The 24869-nt window shown below is 44.8% G+C and overlaps 1 protein-coding gene across 1 annotated transcript in view; it reads left to right on the top strand.

Annotated features, from left to right (window-relative positions):
- The window catches only part of GUCY1A2 (guanylate cyclase 1 soluble subunit alpha 2), a 302125-nt gene that overhangs the window by 262146 nt on the left and 15110 nt on the right, over positions 1 to 24869 (top strand). The window contains exon 7 of the mRNA XM_038422765.2: positions 12068 to 12222. Within this exon, the coding sequence (XP_038278693.1) occupies positions 12068 to 12222 (155 nt within the window). The remainder of the gene's footprint in view (positions 1 to 12067; positions 12223 to 24869) is intronic.

The raw sequence follows: 24869 nt of genomic DNA, 5'->3' as shown, positions 1-24869 counted from the left end.
CAACAAAGCCCGTTGCCAACTCTGTCCACATATCTATTCAGGGGATACCATCATAGGGCCTAATCACATCAGCCACACTATCAGAGGCTCGTTCACCTGCGCATCTACCAATGTGATATATGCCATCATGTGCCAGCAATGCCCCTCTGCCATGTACATTGGCCAAACTGGACAGTCTCTACGTAAAAGAATGAATGGACACAAATCAGACGTCAAGAATTATAACATTCAAAAACCAGTTGGAGAACACTTCAATCTCTCTGGTCACTCGATCACAGACCTAAGAGTGGCTATCCTTCAACAAAAAGCTTCAAAAACAGACTCCAACGAGAGACTGCTGAATTGGAATTAATTTGCAAACTGGATACAATTAACTTAGGCTTGAATAGAGACTGGGAATGGATGAGTCATTACACAAAGTAAAACTATTTCCCCATGGTATTTCTCCCTCCCACCCCACCCCCCACTGTTCCTCTGATATTCTTGTTAACTGCTGGAATTAGCCTACCTGCTTGTCACCATGAAAGGTTTTCCTCCTTCCCCCCCCTGCTGTTGGTGATGGCTTATCTTAAGTGATCACTCTCCTTACAGTGTGTATGATAAACCCATTGTTTCATGTTCTCTGTGTGTGTATATAAATCTCTCCTCTGTTTTTTCCACCAAATGCATCCGATGAAGTGAGCTGTAGCTCACGAAAGCTTATGCTCTAATAAATTTGTTAGTCTCTAAGGTGCCACAAGTACTCCTTTTCTTTTTGCGAATACAGACTAACACGGCTGCTACTCTGAAACCTGTGATTATGCAAGGCACTGAATTTAGCCGTATAGAGTGGAAATCTGTCAACTTCATGAAAAAACTCGCACAGATACAGACAGACATCATCTTCCTCTCCAAATGCAAACAGATGGACATCATACCGAAAGGACTGAAGGTAAAAAATCCATTACAATCTACATACCACACAGACTATGCTGACAGCTTGTGCCACACACTCTCAAGGAAACTGCGGAACCACCTGATCAACATCCTCTACAGCAAACAGGGAAAGATTAAGAATGAGCTCTCAAAACTGGATACTCTCATAAAGAACCAACCTTCCACACAAACTTCCTCGTGGCTGGACTTTACAAAAACTAGACAAGCCATTTACAAAACACACTTTGATTCTCTACAAAAGAAAAAGGACACTAAGCTATCTAAACTACTATATGCCACAAGGGGCCACAACAATGGTTCCCATAACCCACCCAGCAATATTGTTAATCTATCCAACTATACTCTTAGCCCAGCGGAAGAATCTGTCCTATCTCGGGGCCTCTCCTTTTGCCCCTCCACCCCCACGAACATGATACAGTTCTGTGGTGACCTAGAATCCTATTTTCGACGTCTCAGACTCAAGGAATATTTCCAACACACCTCTGACCAACATATTAACCCACAGAGACCTTCCTGCCAACACTACAAAAAGAAGGATTCTAGGTGGACTCCTCCTGAAGGTCGAAACAGCAGCCTGGATTTCTACATAGACTGCTTCCGCCGACGTGCACGAGCTGAAATTGTGGAAAAGCAGCATCGCTTACCCCATAACCTCAGCCATGCAGAACACAGTGCCATCCACAGCCTCAGAAACAACTCTGACATCATAATCAAAAAGGCTGACAAAGGAGGTGCTGTCGTCATCATGAATAGGTCAGAGTATGAACAAGAGGCTACTAAGCAGCTCTCCAACACCACTTTCTACAAGCCATTACCCTCTGATCCCACTGAGAGTTACCAAAAGAAACTACAGCATTTGCTCAAGAAACTCCCTGAAAAAGCACAAGAACAAATCCGCACAGACACACCCCTGGAGCCAGGACCTGGGGTATTCTATCTGCTACCCAAGATCCATAAACCTGGAAATCCTGGACGCCCCATCATCTCAGGCATTGGCACCCTGACAGCAGGATTGTCTGGCTATGTAGACTCCCTCCTCAGGCCCTTCGTTACCAGCACTCCCAGCTATCTTCGAGACACCACCGATTTCCTGAGGAAACTACAGTCCATTGGTGATCTTCCTAAAAACACCATCCTAGCCACTATGGATGTAGAAGCCCTCTACACCAACATTCCACACAAAGATGGACTACAAGCCGTCAGGAACAGTATCCCCGATACTGTCACGGCTAACCTGGTGGCAGAACTTTGTGACTTTGTCCTGACCCATAACTATTTCACATTTGGTGACAATGTATACCTTCAAATCAGCGGCACTGAGATGGGTACCCGCATGGCCCCACAGTATGCCAACATTTTTATGGCTGACTTAGAACAACGCTTCCTCAGCTCTCGTTCCCTAATGCCCCTACTCTACTTGCGCTACATTGATGACATCTTCATCATCTGGACCCATGGAAAAGAAGCTCTTGAGGAATTCCACCATGATTTCAACAATTTCCATCCCACCATCAACCTCAGCCTGGACCAGTCCACACAAGAGATCCACTTCCTGGACACTACGGTGCTAATAAGCGATGGTCACATAAACACCACCCTATATCGGAAACCTACTGACCGCTATTCCTACCTACATGCCTCTAGCTTTCATCCAGATCATACCACTCGATCCATTGTCTACAGCCAAGCGCTACGATATAACCGCATTTGCTCCAACCCCTCAGACAGAGACAAACACCTACAAGATCTCTATCATGCATTCCTACAACTACAGTACCCACCTGCTGAAGTGAAGAAACAGATTGACAGAGCCAGAAGAGTACCCAGAAGTCACCTACTACAGGACAGGCCCAACAAAGAAAACAACAGAACGCCACTAGCCATCACCTTCAGCCCCCAACTAAAACCCCTCCAACGCATCATCAAGGATCTACAACCTATCCTGAAGGACGAGCCATCGCTCTCTCAGATCTTGGGAGACAGACCAGTCCTTGCTTACAGACAGCCCCCCAATCTGAAGCAAATACTCACCAGCAACCACACACCACACAACAGAACCACTAACCCAGGAACCTATCCTTGCAACAAAGCCCGTTGCCAACTCTGTCCACATATCTATTCAGGGGATACCATCATAGGGCCTAATCACATCAGCCACACTATCAGAGGCTCGTTCACCTGCGCATCTACCAATGTGATATATGCCATCATGTGCCAGCAATGCCCCTCTGCCATGTACATTGGCCAAACTGGACAGTCTCTACGTAAAAGAATGAATGGACACAAATCAGACGTCAAGAATTATAACATTCAAAAACCAGTTGGAGAACACTTCAATCTCTCTGGTCACTCGATCACAGACCTAAGAGTGGCTATCCTTCAACAAAAAAGCTTCAAAAACAGACTCCAACGAGAGACTGCTGAATTGGAATTAATTTGCAAACTGGATACAATTAACTTAGGCTTGAATAGAGACTGGGAATGGATGAGTCATTACACAAAGTAAAACTATTTCCCCATGGTATTTCTCCCTCCCACCCCACCCCCCACTGTTCCTCTGATATTCTTGTTAACTGCTGGAATTAGCCTACCTGCTTGTCACCATGAAAGGTTTTCCTCCTTCCCCCCCCTGCTGTTGGTGATGGCTTATCTTAAGTGATCACTCTCCTTACAGTGTGTATGATAAACCCATTGTTTCATGTTCTCTGTGTGTGTGTATATAAATCTCTCCTCTGTTTTTTCCACCAAATGCATCCGATGAAGTGAGCTGTAGCTCACGAAAGCTTATGCTCTAATAAATTTGTTAGTCTCTAAGGTGCCACAAGTACTCCTTTTCTTTTTGCGAATACAGACTAACACGGCTGCTACTCTGAAACCTTTAAAAAAAAAGAGGGAGAGAGATTTCCCTATTTGTGAAGCTGATTTTCTTGGCCAGTACAGTTAGTTGTCAAAATACGTTCAAAATAAATCTCTTTTGTTTGATTATTCACTTTGAAAGGGGCTTGGATGGTGCCACCACACATTCTATCCCAATGTAATCTCTACATCCCAGACAGTTACAGGCTGTTAGAACAGGTATGGTTTCTTTAGTTTGTCAGGGATTTGTGCCGCCTGAACATCCTTGTGGTAAGATGATTTTAAAAGCACCACTGTCTCAATCTTCAGCATCTTCACATTTGCCATTTCTCAGTTTGACAAAGTGATAAAAGCTGCCTTGAGGTTGTGGAGGAGAACTGAATTGAAGAATACAAATGCCACATTCATTCATTACACATCACTCCTCTTCTCACTAATTTAAAGAAGTTATTTTAAGGTATATGCTAACTCTAGTGGCAAAAAGTATCCTTCAAGGTGTTCCTGGCTATCTTGTCCATTTATGGGGTAGAAAAGGGTCATTTTAATTGTTGGATGCCAAGTAATTTGATTTTTAAAATGACTAAAATATCTAGTCTAGAGAAATAAGAAAAGCCAACTCTGACTAGTTGTTTTCTCTTACTGCCAACTCAGGTGTGTGACTCCCATTATTTTAGTCACAGGGGTTCTTTTACATACCTTAGCACACACTATGATCAAGACCAAGCAAAATAATCATAATTATTAACCATGGCTATCTAATTATGAAGTAAAAAAGTAAAGGAAAAGAAATCATTAAACAAAACACAGATGACCGAACACAGAAGATAAACTGGTTCCATTACAATTACATTCCATTACAATCCCATCTGTGTGTGTCTTAATGAAGTACTTCTAGCAGAGATTACACCTCTGAGAGTGAAACTGCTTTGGTGGGCCAATTTGTTTGGTAAGTTGAGATCAAGGTCTTATTTTCCAAAATTATCATGAAGCCAAACTTATTATATCATTAGATAACTGAAAAGGGTTATAGAGGAGCAAAATAATTTTGTTTAAGGAAAAGTGAATCTTATTGGTTATTAAGAATAACTACAGAGTTCATAATTGGGCAAGGTAAACAATCTCAACTAAATCATATGAAAGTGAAGGAAATATTTAAATCAATTACTTAGAAGAAACTATTTAAGGAGCTGTCTTGAGATAGGCCATTTATGAATACTGAGTATCTTAAATCCAATTAAATCCCACAATTTCTGTTTAGAATGTTTAGCCCCTGTCTTCACTCCAGGAATATGTGATCTAACCACTTGGTGTCTAACTGAAGAACTGTTAGCATTTTAAATTACAACAGCAATTTCATATCTTAATAAAATCATTACAAGAGCTTAAATCTAATCACTTGGCAGTGTCTTGGTTAACCAATCCATATTGAAGTCTTGGGGAGCTTTTTCCCTGGGTTGGTTTCCTCTTGAGTCTTCTCTGTTTTTCATCTCTATCTCTGATAGCTTGTTGTAGAGTTGGACAGGATGAGCTGTGGTGCACTTGTGTCTAAGCAAGGTAGCAGAGGGGATGTGGTGGAGAATTCTCACTTCAGGGCTTTATACTCTTCTCCTTCCCATTTCCATGAAATTAGGAAAACGCATCTCTTTCAGGCTTGTTTAGATTCAAAGTTCGTTGCTGTCACCCTTTCACTGGCTTCATGCGGTTGAGGTTTGGCTTAGGTGACACCCTCAGCTCCTCCATAAGTCATTTACCTAATGAAAATACAAAATTTCTTTAACTGCTTTTGTTGTTCTTGTGGTGGGAAAGCATCAGGCACATTTTAAAGTTAGTTTTAATCCTTTTTTTAAGTTCAGTCAGTTTTCTGAGATATCCCTTTCGTTCCATCAGGATTTAAAAGGAGTAGAAATTGTGTTTCAAATGAGTCCAAACATTTCTGTTCTCTATATAAAAGTCAGCTCTCAAAATGGCCTTTTTAAATTAAATTCTTAGAGTCTTTAAGCTTCAATGACCGTCAAAGCTCTGGTCTACACTAGGCGTTGAGATTGAATTTAGCAGTGTTAAATCGATGTAACCCTGCACCCGTCCACATGACAAAGCCCTTTTTTCGACTTAAAGGGCTCTTAAAATCGATTTCCTTACTCCACCCCCGACAAGGGGATTAGTGCTGAAATCGGTTTTGCTGGGTCGAATTTGGGGTACTGTGGATGCAATTAGATGGTATTGGCCTCCGGGAGCTATCCCAGAGTGCTCCATTGTGACTGCTCTGGACAGCACTCTCAACTCAGATGCACTGACCAGGTAGACAGGAAAAGGCCCGTGAACTTTTCAATATCAATTTCCTGTTTGGCCAGTGTGGCAAGCTGCAGGTGACCATGCAGAACTCATCAGCAGAGGTGACCATGATGGAGTCCCAGAATCGCAAAAGAGCTCCAGCATGGACCAAACGGGAGGTACGGGATCTGATCGCTGTATGGGGAGAGGAATCCGTGCTATCAGAACTACATTCCAGTTTTCAAAATGCCAAAACATTTGTGAAAATCTCCCAGGGCATGAAGGACAGAGGCCATAACAGGGACCCGAAGCAGTGCCGCGTGAAACTTAAGGAGCTGAAGCAAGCCTACCAGAAAACCAGAGAGGCCAACGGCCGCTCCGGGTCAGAGCCCCAAACATGCCACTTCTATGATGAGCTGCATGCCATTTTAGGGGGTTCAGCCACCACTACCCCAGCTGTGTTGTTTGACTCCTTCAATGGAGATGGAGGCAACACGGAAGCAGATTTTGGGGACGAGGAAGACGATGATGAGGAGGTTGTAGATAGCTCACAGCAAACAAGCGGAGAAACCAGTTTTCCCGACAGCCAGGAACTGTTTCTCACCCTGGACCTGGAGCCAGTACCCCCCGAACCCACCCAAGGGTGCCTCCCGGACCCACCAGGCGGAGAAGGGATCTCTGGTGAGTGTACCTTTTAAAATACTATACAAGGTTTAAAAGCCAGCAAGTTTAATGATTAATTTTCCCTGGCATTCATGGCTCTCCTGGATATATTCCCAAAGCCTTTGCAAAAGGTTTCTGAGTAGGGCAGCCTTATTCCATCCACCATGGTAGGACACTTTACCACTCCATGCCAGTAGAACGTACTCGGGAATCATTGTAGAACAAAGCATTGCAGTGTATGTTTGCTGGCGTTCAAACAACATCCGTTCTTTCTCTCTCTCTATTATCCTCAGGGGAGTGATATCATTCATGGTCACTTGGTTGAAATAGGGTGCTTTTCTTAAGGGGACATTCAGAGGTGCCCATTCCTGCTGGGCTGTTTGCCTATGGCTGAACAGAAATGTTCCCCGCTGTTAGCCACGCGGTGGGGGGAGGCAAAATGCGACCTTGTAACGAAAGCACATGTGCTATGTATGTAATGTTTACATTACAAGGTTTACCGTGAAAGAGTGTACCCATTGTTCTATAAAATGTCTTTTCAAATACCACTGTCCCTTATTTTTTTCTCCACCAGCTGCATGTGTTTCAAGGATCACAGGATCTTCTCCTTGCCAGAGGCTAGCGAAGATTAGAAGGCAAAAAAAACGCACTCGCAATGAAATGTTCTCTGAGCTCATGCTGTCCTCCCACACTGACAGAGCACAGACAAATGCATGGAGGCAGACAATGTCAGAGTGCAGAAAAGCACAAAATGACCAGGAGGAGAGGTGGCGGGCTGAAGAGAGGGCTGAAGCTGACAGGTGGCGGCAGCATAATGAGAGGAGGCAGGATTCAATGCTGAGGCTGCTGGAGGATCAAACTAATATGCTCCAGTGTATGGTTGAGCTGCAGGAAAGGCAGCAGGAGCACAGACCGCCGCTACAGCCACCATGTAACCAACCGCCCTCCTCCCCAAGTTCCATAGCCTCCTCACCCAGACGCCCAAGAACACAGTGGGGGGGGGGGCCCTCCGGCCATCCAGCCACTCCACCCCAGAGGATTGCCCAAGTAACAGAAGGCTGGCATTCAATAAGTTTTAAAGTTTTAAAGTGCTGTGTGGCCTTGTCCTTCCCTCCTCCACCACCCCTCCTGGGCTACCTTGGTAATTATCCCCCTATTTGTGTGATGAATTAATAAAGAATGCATGAATGTGAAGCAACAATGACTTTATTGCCTCTGCAAGCGGTAATCAAAGGGAGATGGGGAGGTGGTTAGCTTACAGGGAAGTAGAGTGAACCAAGGAGCGGGGGATTTCATCAAGGAGAAACAAACAGAACTTTCATACCGTAGCCTGGCCAGTCATGAAACTGGTTTTCAAAGCTTCTCTGATGCGCACCGCACCCTCCTGTGCTCTTCTAACCGCCCTGGTGTCTGGCTGCGCGTAACCAGCGGCCAGGCGATTTGCCTCAACCTTCCACCCCGCCATAAATGTCTCCCCTTACTCTCACAGATATTGTGGAGTGCACAGCAAGCAGTAATAACAGTGGGAATATTGGTTTCACTGAGGTCTAATCGAGTCAGTAAACTGCTCCAGTGCGCTTTTAAACGTCCAAATGCACATTCTACCACCATTCTGCACTTGCTCAGCCTGTAGTTGAACAGCTCCTTACTACTGTCCAGGGTGCCTGTGTACAGCTTCATGAGCTAGGACATTAAGGGGTAGACTGAGTCCCCAAGGATAACTGTAGACATTTCAACGTCCCCAACAGTTATTTTCTGGTCTGGGAAGTAAATCCCTTCCTGCAGCTGTTTAAACAGACCAGAGTTCCTGAAGACGTGAGCGTCATGAACCTTTTCTGGCCATCCCACGTTGATGTTGGTTAAGTGTCCCTTGTGATCCACCAGTGCTTGCAGCACCACTGAAAAGTACTCCTTGCAGTTTATGTACTGGCTGCCCTAGTGGTCCGGTGCCAAGATAGGGATATGGGTTCCGTCTTTGGCCCCACCACAGTTAGGGAATCCCATTGCAGCAAAGCCATCTACTATGACCTGCACATTTCCCAGGGTCACTACCCTTGATATCAGCAGATCTTTGATTGCGTTGGCTACTTGCATCACAGCAGCCCCCACAGTAGATTTGCCCACTCCAAATTGATTCCCAACTGACCAGTAGCTGTCTGGCATTGCAAGCTCCCACAGGGCTATGGCCACTCGCTTCTCAACTGTGAGGGCTGCTCTCATCTTGATATTCTTGCGCCTTAGGGCAGGGGAAAGCAAGTCACAAAGTTCCATGAAAGTGCCCTTACACATGCGAAAGTTTTGCACCCACTGGGAATCATCCCAGACCCTCAACACTATGCGGTCCCACCAGTCTGTGCTTGTTTCCCGAGCCCAGAATTAGTGTTCCACCGCATGAGCCTGCCCCATTAGCACCATGATGCCCACATTGGCAGGGCCCGTGCTTTGAGAGAAGTCTGTGTCCATGTCCTCATCACTCTCGTAACCGCGCTGACGTCGCCTACTCGCCCGGTTTCGCTTTGCCAGGTTCTGGTGCTGCATATACTGCTGGATAATGTGTGTGGTGTTTAATGTGCTCCTAATTGCCAAAGTGATCTGAGTGGGCTCCATGCTTGCCCTGGCATGGCGTCTGCACAGAAAAAAGGCGCAGAACGATTGTCTGCTGTTGCCCTGACGGAGAGAGGGGCGACTGACGACATGGCTTACAGCGTTGGCTTTCAGGGAATTAAAATCAACAAAGGGGGTGGTTTTGCGAGAAACTGAATGGCCACCTCAAGGATAGAACTCAAAACCTCAAGGATAGAACTCAAAACTGGGTTTAGCAGGCCGTTGATTTCACAGAGGGAGGGAGGGAGGAGAAAATGAATACAAAACAAATCTGGTCTATTTCTTGTTTTGAGCCACTTCATCTATCTTTATACATCTTACTGGCAGCAGACTGTGCAGTACAACTGCTAGCCATCATCACCTCCTGGGTGTTCAGCGGAAGACAGTGCAGTATGACTACTGGCCATCGTCTTCTGCTAGCTGCAGATTAAAAGACAGTGCACTGCCGGTAGGACTCAATTGCCATGAGACGAAACAAGGGAAATGACCTGGCTGAGTCATTCCCATGTTTGCCCCATTAAAAGAGCACCCAGGACTACGTCGACGACGGCTACCAGTCATACTGCACTGTCTGCTGCCAAAAGGCAATAAACTGCTGCTGTATAGCAATGCAGTACCACGTCCGCCAGCACCCAGGAGACGTACGGTGATGGTTAGCTGAGCGGGCTCCATGCTTGCCATGGTATGGCGTCTGCACAGGTTACTCAAGAAAAAAGGCGCAAAACGATTGTCTGCCCTTGCTTTTATGGAGGGAGGGAGGGAACGGGGGCCTGACGATATGTACCCAGAACCACCCACAACAATGTTTTAGCCCCATCAGGCACTGAGATTTCTACCCAGACTTCAAATGGGCCATGGAGACTGCGGGAACTGTGGGATAGCTACCCACAGTGCAAAGCTCCGGAAGTCGATGGTTGCCTCGGTAGTGTGGACACAGTCCTCTGACTACATGCACTTAGAGCATTTGTGTGGGGACACACACACTCGACTGTCTAAAAATGCTTTCTACAAAACCTACTTCTATAAATTTGACCTAATTTCGTAGTATAGACATACCCAAAGAAGGTATTGTCTTTTCTTTTTACCAGTCTTTGAAGAGGTGGTTCTTGTCTTCACAAAGTTTGATGAGGGATTGCTGAAGCATTGCCAGATAACTAATTTCCCAATTAATATAAACATTTCTTTACTCATATGACTTCTTATGTTAGTAACCAGTTATAGCATCAACTGGCCTTGCAGTATTTGTAAATAAAGCATTTTACCATTTATATAACAGTGATATTAGGAGCTGTGTCAGGAGCTTTGCATTTACTTAATTTTATTTGCAGATCTGCATTTCACAAAGATTTTTGCCATTTCAATATTTAAGAACTAAATGAAAGCTGTAAAATATTTCCAACCACCTATGTTTTTCCTTAAGTTTTAAAAGACACAAGCAGGGTTTGAAAAGAAAAGAGTGGCAATTGAGGTATAGGCTCATTTTATGATTTAAATGTATTGCTCTGATAACAAATTCCTACACTCCTTCTTGCAATCAGGACTCTTCCTAAAACATGAATGTGTCACATGGTTACAGTCTTGTAATAGCAAATAAACTTCTATTGAATCTTTTGTTCAAAGCACAAATTTCAATAATAAGTTCATCTTTAAAACATGGCACAACAGAAAGTAGTACAAAGTTAAAGCAAGGTATACTTTAAAATGCAGATTTTATGAATTTGTACAACACTTAGGGGCAATAAAAATCCTTATGGCTAAGAAGGAGTTAGTGCTTGTCCTTGGGGACAGAAAACAGAAACCTCCTGGAATGTCTTTGTTTGGCTTTATGCTTGGTAACATAGCTAGCTAAATATAGTATGTATTGTTATATTTTCAAGCATCCTGCTTATTACATACTTGTAGCTATATCTTAATAGTCAATAAAGGCAGAAACAAATTTGTAACTACCTTAAAAAAGTATTATACTGTAAATATAATTTTTGTATCAATATTGAGATCTTTCCCCTACAGTGTCCTGTAAGTGGTTATTTTTTTCATATCAGTAATCCCCTGCATATGCAAGTTATACTTAGGCATGGCAGAATTTGAGATATAATTTCAATAGACAATACCAAAGTTTATTTTAAAGCATTTTTTTCAATTTTTGTCTATTTTAAATTTTCACAGTCATGGGAAATTATGGGCGAGTTGGACAATGGGAGTGTCAAACAATAATTAATTACAGTAGACATTGAGATTCAAAAAATTTATGCTTTAGAACATGTTAAAATTATGTTATGTTAAATACATAAACTGTAAACATCATATGTGAAAATGCACAAAGTAAGTATCCTTAAATCAAACTTTAATAGATTCTCAATCAGCATTTTTCTTACTTCACCTATCTGTAAATTTATATTATCATCAATAGAAATATTTTTGTTGGCTTGTGTGTCTGTGTGTGTGTCTGTGTGTATGCATGTGCACAGCAAAATTGACATTTACCAATTAAAAAGTCTTATCTTTCTTGACATAGTTATATTGCAAAGGTGCATTCATCCCCTTTACTTTTTAATTCTGTCTGTATTGTATGGGAAGAGCTTGGTGTTTCCTCCGCAGTTTATTATCGCTTCAAATTGGTTCTTGGGAGTGGCCTGGGAAAACACTGTAAAAGCCCTCTGACTACATTAGCATTGGATACAGCTACAGAAGTTACAAACACATGTTGTTGACTTATTTTTTTTGTTTTTTTCCCCAGATGAGGATAGGAATTCATTCAGGATCAGTTCTGGCTGGAGTTGTTGGTGTGAGAATGCCACGTTATTGTCTCTTTGGAAACAACGTCACTCTGGCAAGCAAGTTTGAGTCAGGAAGTCATCCGCGTCGCATCAATGTCAGTCCAACCACATACCAGTAAGTGCTGCTAGCCTTTCTGGATTGCTTTGATTTCAGCCCTGGCTTTTGAGTGAAATTTTACCATGCATCCTGCAGTCTCCACCCCCTCCAGGGCAGCTGCAAAACTCCCACCAAAGAAAATGAGTGAAGCACTCGGAGAGGCTGGGAAGGAGCATTCCACAGTCCCTTTTCACTGCTCCAGGACGTACTGCTGCAGAGCTAAGAGTGAGCTGTTGGCAGGCCAAAGGAATGGTAGGGAAATGGCCAGTAAATCCATACATCAGCTAGTCCAAAATAGCACCTAAGTGACAATGTCTATCCTACCTCCCCCATACCATGTACTCCATGGATATTGTTACAGTTTTTGGCTGAGGGTTCTGTTCCTCACCCCTATGTGGACTTGATGTAGGAAGGTGCAATTCCAATGGCTTATGAGAGTGTGTTTAATTTTACTGATGAGGCTAAGATTTCAAAGAGTTCTATGTATAGTTGGAGGAAAAGGTATTATTTAGCACTATCAAGAGGCACTCAATAAAAACATTTTCATAATGCAAAAAAAAGATAGAAAATGGCAAAACGTTCTCGTTGCTAACCCTTTGGAGAAATTATGCAAATTCAGAGTACTTTTGATTAAATCAGGTTATGAGAAACAGCTGGCCTAAAAGAAAGTTCCTCTAATTGTTCAAATTTAACAGATTGACTATAAGAATTTCTGCAACTTGATTAGTTCTTGCGTCCTCATTTCTTTATCAAGAGATTTATATCTCTCTTGTTCTTCTGCATTATTTGTCATGTGAAGTAATTTTCTGAAGCACAGCTTTTCCCAGGCTTCAGCATCTAGCTGAACGCTCTAATACTGTGAACCACCAATCAAGCCATGCTGAGTTTTTTTTTCAGTCGTGCATTTACATATTAATTTTTCCTGTACCTATCTATATAAATTAAAGTTTTAAATGGAATTTCTTCATCCAAGACTTGAAGCTTCTGATATGCTAAAATATAAAGCAGTGGGACTCTAAAGTTAAAAAGTAATTAAAACTGGTGAATGAAATGACATTCATCTGGAGAACCCATTCATGTCAGGTAAAACTTACACAACAGAAGATGTGCAGTTACTTAAGTAAGTGGCAGACATACAGAGTAGATTTTTGATCATGAAGTACTCAGCAGTGGCTTCAGACAGTTGTATGGTAATAGAGAAGAAGAACCGGGACCCAAACTAATCTTAAGTATGGCAAAACTCTGCACATTATTTTAAATTAAAATTAGAAAATCTCTCTTCTCTTTAAACATATCGGAACCTAGCGTCTTGACCTCAGTGTAATCAAAACATAAAAAGTCTTTTCAGGGGTTTTTCCTGATAAAGTAACTCCCATAGAAGTCAGTGGGTGAAAGTCACCCCTGTTTAGAAGTAGCACAAGGTCTTTGCAACACTTAAATCTGCCTTCAGCCATATTTTGAAGACATTTTGCCCTCTATTGCTGAAAGCTGTCTCGATCCCCATCTGTTTCTATTGCTGGTTCTGGAAGTCCTGTCAGTGTTAGAGAGATATTTGAAGAAGTGAGAGACTTTGATGTGAGTTGCATAGATATAAACCTGGAGTGCAGGAATTTTGTGACATTGCGCCAGTTGACATGGGTATTATTGAGAGAAGAATTTGGCCCTTAGAGGAAATCCAGCCAGGAAAGGTAGATATATGTTTTTTATTAGTCTGATGAAAGCTCAGTACAGAAGTAACCTACTTACCATTCATAGAACGTTAGAACTCTTACCTTTTAAAGGTAAGGACCTTTTAAGGTCCAGTGCTGTTCCTAGTGGTTTCAGTAACCATTCTGTTATTACTTTGGCTGCAAGAGTGAAAAATTAGCTCACTATGGGACTGGAGAACGGCTCTTGGGACATGTTGTGTCTGCTTTGCACCATGCTTCCTTTAAAGCCAATTTAACTAGCCCTGGGAGGATTGCCCCTGGGTATGATCTCCTGGTAGTATAGGCTGGTGCAAAGGCTCTTACATCACCTTCCACTGTGCCGTAAGTGAGGGGTGTGGCTACAGTAACTGGGATGTGGCCATGGCTTCATACAACCCTGCCAGTCCCCTGCTGCCAATTCGATGCTTAAACTAATTGGCTGTTTGCATGACACAGAATAGCTTTTAGGCTACTGTAAGGTATGTTGGGGGTACAACCCTGATAACAGCCACTCAGGATTGGAGGAGCACAAAAGTGAGTGTTGCACCACCTGTGAACACCTTGGGTTGTATCACTAGCACTTAGGGCAAAGAGCTCTAAAATATGTCTCCATTCTGTGCAGTCCCAGGAAATATAATTCAAGTATTTTTATTAATCCATATTTATTTGCTCAATCCTGTTCTCACTTCAGTCAACTGGAAAACTCCCATTGACTTTAACAGAATGGCCCAACATAGCAATTCCCCTGCTCCTCCTACCCCACTCTCTCTCCCTCCCAAAATTAACCTAACAAGGAAACTTTAGCCTTACATTTTCAAGGTATTGACAGGGGCAGGAAAGAAGGTCTCCTTCCATTCACGTGTCAGAGACTGATGATTTCAAATGATTGTAATTCCTGTCTTAAATTAACAAAATGTATAGCTTCTGACTCACTTTGTAACCTACTCATTCCAGGGAATAAAAGAAACGCATGCTACAAACACGTCTGCCTAAACACATACCACTGAACTATGAAACTAAAATAATTGTTTACATTAAGGTTCATATCCACAATTTTTTGAAATAACATGAATAATAATGATTTTGCAGAACAGAATTAATTCCTTGTCCTTACAGCACCCTGGTGAGAAGAAAACAGAAAGTTCACTTAATTGCCTTAACATTTGAAAATAATTTTTAATACCCAAACCTCTTTCCCTTTGCTAGTTTGTGGAGGATGTTTGGGTTTTGTTTTTAGATCGGTCCTAGGAAACCACCCCATTCTAAATATCTGAGTGGCTCACAGAGGATTTGAAGGGTCTTGGGGACCAGATTGCCTTTTTCTTCATCCACAAAGGGGAGGCAACCCCTGTATCCTGACAAGAACATGAAGGGCAGTCCACAAGGGGAAGTTTTTCTTCCTCCACAGCCTTCTCCAGTGGACTTTTCCTTAAGAGGGTTAAATTGGCTTGTTGTTGATTTGCCTTGATATCCATGAATAATGGATAATGAATAATGCCAGAAATTAACCCACAGAGTTCTACAGGACTCACCCTTACTTCACTGAGCATATAAGCTGGCTTGTGTGTTCCTCATGTTGGAAAAGTATAGCCTACCCATTGAATTTATGATTGTCTTATATTTCAAAGGTACATGTTCTGTCTATTTCTATAAAATACTTTATGTATATTTTTTGAATTTATTATAAAATACAGTATTGTATTAACATTTATGGCAACAGAGCAATGTCAACACCATAAGTATTAAATATTTAGCATATATGTTCCACAAAATACATAAAATTAAAATTAAAAGAAATATATTATCTACTCATTTGTAACCTAGTTAAACATTGGACATGCTAGTAGGAACCACATTTTGTTGTATATTCAGTCACTTTAACACCATTTCGCCTGCTGTTGACACAGTACAAATAATGAAGGGTAATTAAAATAAGAACATAAGAATGTCCGTATTGGTCAGGCCAATGGTCCATCTAGCCCAGTATCCTGTCTTCTGACAGTGGCCAATGCCAGATGCTTAAGAGGGAGTGAACAGAACAGGGCAATTATAAACTGATCCAGTCCAAGCATTTGGCAGTCAGAGGCTTAGGGGCACCCGAAGCCCTTCAAGCAGCTCAGGAGATCCTGGCACTCTCGGTGCTGGCTCCAGCAGTACCCCAGTCTCAGGAAAAACCCATACTGGGACCTATGCATGTATCCCCACCTCAGCGGCACCATTCCCCATCGAGAGGGACGTCTCACCATAGCTCGCCTCCCACAAAGCCATCATGCCTCAGTATTAGAGAGGCAGGCTCAGCGGAGCCCTCTTTGATCTCCGCAAAGGGGCACCGATCGAGGGACTCGAGGCGTACCTCTCTGGCAGAGGTGAAAGTAAGCCGGTATGCCCTGGTATGGCATACCAGCAGCCCGGCTTCCCCAGGGGGCAATTTAAAGGGCCTGGGGCTCCCAGCAGTGGCTGGAGCCCCATGCTCTTTAAATTGCCTCCAGAGCCCTGCTGCTGGAGCCCTGGGGTAGCGGCTGAAGGACTCCGGTGGCTATTTAAAGGACCGGGTCGGTAGAAGCAAGGGAGCCGCGGGCCCTTTAAATAGTGCCTGGAGCCCTGGGGTAGTGGGGGCTCCAGCTGCTTCTGCAGCCCTGGTCCTTTAAATAGCCGCTGGAGCCCCGCTGCTTCACCAGAGCTCCGGGGTCTATTTAAAGGGCGCACGGCTCCCCTGCCTCTACCTGGGGAAGCGGCGGGGCTCCAGCGGCTATTTAAAGGACCAGGGCAGCAGAGGCAGCTGGAGCACCATCGCTACCCCAGGGCTCCGGCGGCTATTTAAAGGGCCAGGGCGGTAGAAGAGCCCTGGGCCCTTTAAATAGCCCCTGGAGCCCCGGGCTGCTACTGCTACCCAGGTGGTGGTGGAGGGGGGGCACTTACATTACAGGGTGGGCTGGGGCTGGCTCTGATCCCCTCAACCCTGCCCCTTCCACCCTAGGCCCCACCCCTTCCGGGGACCAGAGCTTGCTCCAGCATACCAGTAAGTCACTTGACTTACTTACACCCCTGCTCTCTGGTAGATTGGCACAGACCCTCTGAGGCACGCGCCACCCGGCAAGAACTCCCGGTCTGGCCCCAGCCATCTAAAAGGGCTCAGTACCGATCACGGGACCGATCAAGGATCAGAGATCACTGGGCCATCATCGCCCATTTCCTAACAGTGCTCGGGAAGATCCTCCTGACAATTGGCCCGTATTAGCTCCCATTTGACGTCCCAGTACTGGTCAAGTAGCGTGAGGCGTGAATTGCCGGGTCTCTGACACAGATCTGCTGAATGTGGTCAGTCCCTGAGATCCTGCTTGGACAGGTCAGCTTTGGGATGCAGTGACTGGCACTGGTTGGACAAGAGCCACCACTCCATCTGATCCTGGTTGCCTGGTACCAACTGCTCCATTTATACCTCCAGCACAGAGCAAGGTTCCCTAACCACAGGACAAGCCCCAGTACCTCCGGTGCCGCCTGTAGCATCAGCACCAAAACCTGTCCCATGGCCATATGCACTGTGGCTGCTGCCATGGTACCCGTGGAACCCTTGGGAGTTCACCCAATCCTCCCAGGCTGCCCAGTCAGCATCGGGAGCCTCGGAGAGGCCAGCAGCCTCGGTATCCCATCCCACTCTGGTGCTCTAGACTTCCGGGTGTAAGACCCCACAGGTTCAGGAGGACCCAGGGGAGCAAGCTGCTGGACCAATGGAAGTAGAGATCCTCATGGCACGGTCATTGTCCTAGTTGTCACCAGATGAGGCTATCATGGGGACCCCACACCCAGTTTCTCAAGACAATCCCAAAGTGCACCAGGAGGGTCACGTCCAACCCGGGGCTTAAGGCAGAGGAACTGGAAGAGCCCTCGGACTCCCTGTTTGACGTCCTCTGCTCCTCGGCTCCTGCCAGTGTAGCCCTACCCTTTCATGAAGGGGTTTCCATAATCATTAATGCCCTGTGGCAGACCCCCTCTTCCATGGACCCTGTCTCTAAGAGGGGCAAACACAAGTACTTTGTGTCAACCAAGGGGTTTGATTACTTATATCCCCACCCTGCCCTCAATTCCCTTGTGGTAGAGACAGTTAACCACAAAGAGAGGCAAGGACAACCTGGGGTCACCCCCAAAAATAGAGACTCAAGGAGGCTGGATGTCTTTGGATGTAAGGTTTATTCATTTTCCAGCCTTCAGCTGAGAGTGGCTAACCACCAAGCCCTCTTTGACCGATAAGACTTCAATATGTGGTAAGCCATGGCCAAGTTTGAAGGGTCACTCCCCGAAGCTTCTAAAGAGTTTTGAGTGATCCTCAATGAGGGCATGACCACAGCCAGGGTGGCACTCCAGGAGGCGTCAGACGCTGCTGATGCTTCTACCCGCACAACTACTTCTACCCATGGCTTCCACTATCTCCTCCTGGCTGCTCCTTTCTGGGTTGTCCTCTGAGGCTCAGCAGTCAGTGCAGGACTTGCCCTTTGATGGCCAAGCTGTATTTACGGAGCAGACAGACAGCAAGTTGCATAGCCTCAAGGACTCTCGCACCACCCTGGGTCTCTACGTCCCAGTTCCGGCACATAAGCGGTTCAAACCACAGCAGCCTCAGGGCCAGGGAAGCCAGCCTCAGCAGGACCAGCCCCACAAATGAGCCAAGGGCTACAAGCGCCGTCCGAGCCACCTGCCTGCACCTTCTGCCCAGTCAGGCTCAACCCGTGCCAAGCAAGGGGCCAAGTAGTCATTCTGAAGGTGTGCTGGAGGGCAACCTATCAGTCTGTTCCCCGGATCCATCTGCCCTAGTGTTCTCCAACTGCCTTTCCCTTTTCCTCCCTGCTTGGATTGCTATAACTTCAGACCGATGGGTCCTCAGCACAGTAGAGCAGGGTTATACCTTCCAGTTCCTTTCTACTCCCTCTTCCCCCCTCCCGCCTTCCGCATCCCTCTTCAGGGACCCCTCTCATGAGAGTCTCCTCACACAGAAGCTAAGGGTGGTGGAGAAAGTTCCTCTCGAATACTGGAACAAGGGGTTCTATTCCTGGTACTTTTTGATCCTAAAGGCTAAGGGCAGTCTGCAGCCTATCCTGGAACTGCAAGACCTCAACAAGTACCTAAAGAAGTTAAAGTTCCTCATGGTTTCCCTGGCTTCTATTATCCCTTCGCTGGATCCGGGTGACTGGTATACTGCCCTCAACTTGAAGATGCATACTTCCACATAGCGATCTTTCAGGTACACAGACGCTTCCACTACCAGTTTGTGGTCCACCCGTTCAGCCTAGTGACAGCACTGAGAGTGTTTTCCAAGTTCATGTTGGTGGTATTGGCTTACCTCAGGCACCGGGGTATCCAGATCTACCCATAGCTCGATGACTGGCTAATCAAGGGCAGCTCCAGGTCTCAAGTCCAGAGGGATATCACGGTGCTTCAAGCCATGTGCCACTCTCTGGGCCTACTGGTAAACGACAAAAAGTCAACGTTTGTGCTGGTGTAGAGGATGGAGTTCATCAGAGCAGTTCTTGACTTGACCTGCACCAGAGCATTCCTTCCGCTAGAAAGGTTCTACATGTTGACGGACCTCATCGCGGTAGTCTCCATGTTCCCTCTGACTACAGCCAGGGTCTGTCTGTGCCTGCTGGGTCACATGACAGCATGCACCTAGATGATCCACCATGCCAGGCTCTGAATGCAGCCCCTGCAACAATGGCTGGGGACAGTCTATTCCCAGTCCCAAGACACCCTGGTAAAGATCGTTACCATTTCCCAGGCAATACTCCCCTCGCTGCGATGGTGGACCAACCGCAGGACAGTCCTGGAGAGGGTTCCAGTCAATAACCCCTCTCACTCCATCGAGTTGGTATCAGATGCCTTGGACCTCGGCTAGGGTGCATACCTTGGCGACCTCCAGACAAAGGGGATGTGGTCCCCGGAGGAGGCAAAGTTACACATAAATGTCAAAGAGCTCTGAGCAGTTCAGCTGGCATGCAGATTGTTCCTGTCACACCTGTTGGGCAAGGTGGTATGAGTCTTGATGGACACACAGCCTCAATGTTCTGCATCAACAGGCAAGGGGGAACGCACTAGTCGGCTCTATGTCAAGAAGCACTCTGTCTATGGGACTTCTGTATCAGTCATGGAATCCATCTGGAAGCTGGTCACCTTCCCGGTGTCAAGAATATGCTGGTGGACCAGCTCAGCAGGAGCTTTTCCTCTCACCACCAGTGGTCACTCCAGCATAATCTTCCAAAGGTGGGGAGCTTCCCAAGTGGACCTGTTCGCTACCAGACAGAACAGGAAATGCCACCGGTTTTGTTCTTGGCAAGGTCTGAGCAAGGGCTCCCTCTCCAATGCCTTCCTCCTGTCGTGGTCAGGGAGCCTGATGTATGTGTTCCCTCCAGTTCCATTCATCAGCAGGGCCCTGGCAAAGATCAAGAGAGACAAAGTGCAGGTTGTTGTGATCGCCCCAGTATGGCCTCACCAGCACTGATTCAGCATGCTCATGAACTTGTCAGTGGACCCTCCCTGACCCCTGCCCAATTGCCCAGACCTGCTGTCACCAGACCAGGGTCGGCTCTTACACCCCAACGTTGAGTCCCTCCACCTCTTGGCATGGATGCTGTGTGGTTAAACCTGGAGGAGCGGGCCTGTTTGAAAGGAGTCCAGTAGGTCCTCCTGGGGAGTAGGAAGCCCTCAACCAGATTACCAGGCCAAGTGGACGAGGTTTTCCTGCTGGGCGTCCAAACGTGGCATCTCTCCCTCACATTCTTCCATACAGGCTGTCCTGGACTACCTGCTCCATTTGAGGAACCTGGGCCTGGCTCACTCTTCCATTAGAGGGCATCTTGTGGTCATCTCTGCTTTTCACCCGCTGATCCAAGAACAGGTGGTGTTTACCCATGACATGACGGTCAGATTCTTGAGAGGGCTCGAGAGATTCTTCCTGCAGGTCTGGGCTCCTGTCCTGCAGTGGGATCTTAATTTGGTCCTCTCTAGGCTTACTGGCCCACCCTTTGAACCGCTGGGGTCCTGCTCCCTTTCCCATCTGTCATGGAAGGTTGCGTTCCTTGTGGCAGTGACGTCACCGAGATGAGTCTCTGAAATTAAAGCCTTGACCTCAGAATCGCTGTACATGGTCTTCTACAAAGACAAGGTTCAGCTGCAGCCCCACTGGTCTTCCTGCTGAAGGTGGTATCTACCTTCCATATGAGCCAGGCCATCTTCCTCCTGGTGTTCTGTCCCAAACAGCACAAGACCAGTGAAGAGAGACATCTTCATGCGCTGGACATCTGAAGGGCCTTGGCTTTTTATTTAGAACATACCAAGCCTTTCTGACAATCAACTTAGCTCTTCATCGGTACAGCAGATAGGATGAAGGGCCTTCCAGTCCTCATAGAGGGCTTCCAATTGGATCATCTCATGCATAAGGACCTGTTACGACCTGGTGGGGGTTCCGCCGCCACCAATTGTCAGAGCGCACTCGACTAGAGTGCAGGCATCTTTAGTAGCCTTCCTGGTGCACTTCCCTATCCAGGACATCTGTAAAGCTACAACATGGTCCTCTGTCCACACATTCATGGCTCCTTATGCCATTACTCAGCAAGCCAGGGACAATGCTGGATTCGGCAGAGCTGTGTTGCAATCTACATGTCTGTGAACTCCTACCCATCTCCAGGGGTACTGCTTGGGAGTCACCTAATATGAAATGGACATGAGCAAGCACTCCAAGAAGAAAAGACAGTTACCTTTCCCATAACTGATGTTCTTCGAGATTTGTTGCTCATGTCCATTCCACAACCCACCCTCCTTCTCCACTGTTGGAGTTTCTGGCAAGAAGGAACTGAGGGTGGAGGGAGCTGGCGGCACCCCTTATACCATGCCATGTGGGCGCCACTCCAGAGGGCACCAGAGCGGGTCTCCTATGGATATTGCTGAGGGAAAAACTACCGGTGTATGTGGCGAGCACACACACCTAATATGGAATGGACCTAATATAGAAAGGACATGAGCAACACATCTTGACGAACACCAGTTACGGAAAAGGTAACTGTCTTTTCCTCAGGGTTGTCACTTAAATATTGACAATAAAGATAGCTTTATCCTCTGAATTAGACATAGTTAAAGTTTCATTTAATTTTTTCATCTACTTATTCACAACTTTGTCTTGCCTAGTAATGCCATTCTTCTGGCTGGAATAAGGAGTAAACAACATTTTAAGAAGCAAAAGTTTTGAAGCCATAAGACCAAATCCTCAGCCAATGTAAATAATCATAGCAAAGGGTAATGACTGATTCCAGTGGAGATGTGCCCAATTTACACTAGCATAAAACTCTGGCCCTCAGTATAACTTCTCTGATGGAAATGTGAAGATATTTCTTAAGCGTTACTGTTCTGTTTACCCAATTGCAGATAAACAGCGGTTCTGAGGCCAAGGCTTTAATTTCAGAGACTCATCTCGCTGACATCACTGCCACAAGGAACGCAACCTTCCATGACAGGTGGGAAAGGGAGCGGGACCCCAGTAGTTCAAAGGGTGGGCCAGTAAGCCTAGAGAGGACCAAACTAAGATCCCACTGCGGGATAGGAGCCCGGACCTGCAGGAAGAGTCTCTCGAGCCCTCTCAAGAATCTGATTGTCATGTCATGGGTAAACACCGCCTGTCCTTGGATCAGCAGGTTAAAAGCAGAGATGGCCGCAGAGAAGAGTGAGCTATAACTCACTTAAGAAAGACTTTCCATGTGTAGCAGTTAGTGTGGAGGACAGTTAGACGATGTTTTGGAAGTCAACAAATGGAGTATCACTGAGAGTTGAAGGGGCAGTGAGTGATGCAAAAAGAATTGATGACAGATAAGTTGGAAGGGGCAGAGTTATGCAGGGCCCTAAGAACTTGAACTTCATACAGCAATACGAATAAAAATAATAATAATCCAGGATGGTTGTGAATAACTTTCTGTTTAATAGGATCTGCACGTGCAATTCCACATCAGATACTTCCATTCTTGCTATATTGCTGTGTTGATGAATATAACTAATATTTTTGTTGTTTAAAAAAAACAACAGAAAATGGTTTGAAAATGAACTGGGTTTTCATCTTTATATCAGCTTAAAACTACTGACATTCCTCATTGGGTATTTGTAACTTCCTGTGTCCCGCTATGGAAATTCTGCCCCCCCTTTTTTTGTGCTTGTGAAGCAGTCAGGTACTGACAATGCGTCTAATGCCCTTCAGCTTCCAAATGATAATATAAACATTGTATAATATAAACAGTCATCAGCTCCCAAAATATAATCACATTTTTAAAAGGCCTTTATTGGCTTCAGATGTTTCCTTTTGAGTCCATAATCTGCCTGTGTAAGAACCAGAGTTTAAAAATATAAATATAACATTTGCTGTTGCCTAGCAACAGCAGTGAACCTTGGGCAGCCTTGCTCCAATTACACCTGTCTGGAAAGAACTCAAAGTTGTAAGACAGCAGGACTTAACAAAGGTTGCCTTTGAATCTATTAGGAATAAAAGCTCATTTCTGCTCAAAACATCTTGTTTTCTTACTTTTGTCTCAGTTAGGCTTTTCAAAATGTTCTGAAGGGCTGAAGACCCCAGTTTGATCTGCATCCCTGATCATCACCAATAGATCCTGATTGGAAACACTGGAACAGCCCCAGCAAACCTCCCAGTGTAATCAATAGGGATTGCTTAGGGAGTACAGGACCCAAGTGTTTGTCTACATCAGAGTCAGAAAGAAAATAACACAGTCCCCTGTTCCTTCAATAAGCTGTCTAGTCTGGACTCATTCTTTAATTTTGCTTGGATGAATAAAAACTCCCTATTTTCCATACTCTGGAAGCAAACACAATCTGTGGTTTCATGGGTCCCTTCTGCAGCATGTAAAATAGATTAATTCTATGTTTGTTTATTGTTTACAGTCTTAATGTGGTGGTTGTTTACATAATAGTGCTATAATATACCTACTTTATCCTGTTTATCTGTCTAATAATATTACCAAAAAATGCCTTTCCCCTGGGGATCTCAAAGCATTTAACAAAAGAGGGTAAGCATCATTATTCCTATTTTACAGATTACTGCATTTAAAAATAATTTATCTTTCCCCCACCTCCTTTCTTCTGCACTGCTTTTCCCAACACACGCATATACACCCATTATGGGAAAGGCCTACAGAATTTAGTAGAAAACTTAAAATTTGTATAGAATTTTTTAACCATCCTATAGAATTTTATATAAAATAATCCATGCTATAAATAGTTAAAGACAGTGTTGAAACGATATATTTCTCTCTTAAATTATATAGGCTTGTAGAGGAATTTGAATAGAAGTCAAATTCATTTTTGTAGGAATCTATTGATTTATTTAATCTCTATTAAATGCTGTAAAATTGTTTACCACAGGGTGCTCTCTGCTGAATGATCTGGCACTTTGATTCTTTCAAGAACTTTTTCAGGTTAATCAAATGCCATTTCTGATAGGTTTTACAGTATTCTTTAGTTTTACATCGATCGGTTCCTCAAAATGGTGCATGTACAGTGTTCTGAGATATTGCCAAGCTGTTATACGTTTTTCTAATGCTCTAAAACAGACAGCAGACCTACTAGCTGCTGCGCTGCAGTGTATAGGAACAGCAGGATCCTCCTCACCAGATTAATGGGAAATACAAATAGTAATATTGCAAAGCCAGAGGTCGGCATTTATCAGTTGCTATACTGCACTCTATGTGATGTACATTATGTCCCATAACAAAAGCAAAACACAGGACATTGTCCCTTTTGGAAATACATTACAATTGAGCTGCAAGAAGGAAAAATACTAAGACCACTTCATCAATGCCAAAACCATAGGTAAAATGTCAAAAGAATTAGAACCAGATATCCTTAGCTCAGTATAAGTATTCCGAATCCAAAGAATCTTTCCATAGAAAATACAAATTGTAGTAGGAGGCCAAAGTCACTAACATTTTGGACAAA

Source organism: Dermochelys coriacea, chromosome 1 (genome assembly GCF_009764565.3).
Source record: "Dermochelys coriacea isolate rDerCor1 chromosome 1, rDerCor1.pri.v4, whole genome shotgun sequence".
NCBI classification, from domain to species: Eukaryota; Metazoa; Chordata; order Testudines; family Dermochelyidae; genus Dermochelys; species Dermochelys coriacea.
This window is presented reverse-complemented; position numbering and strand designations above follow the sequence as displayed.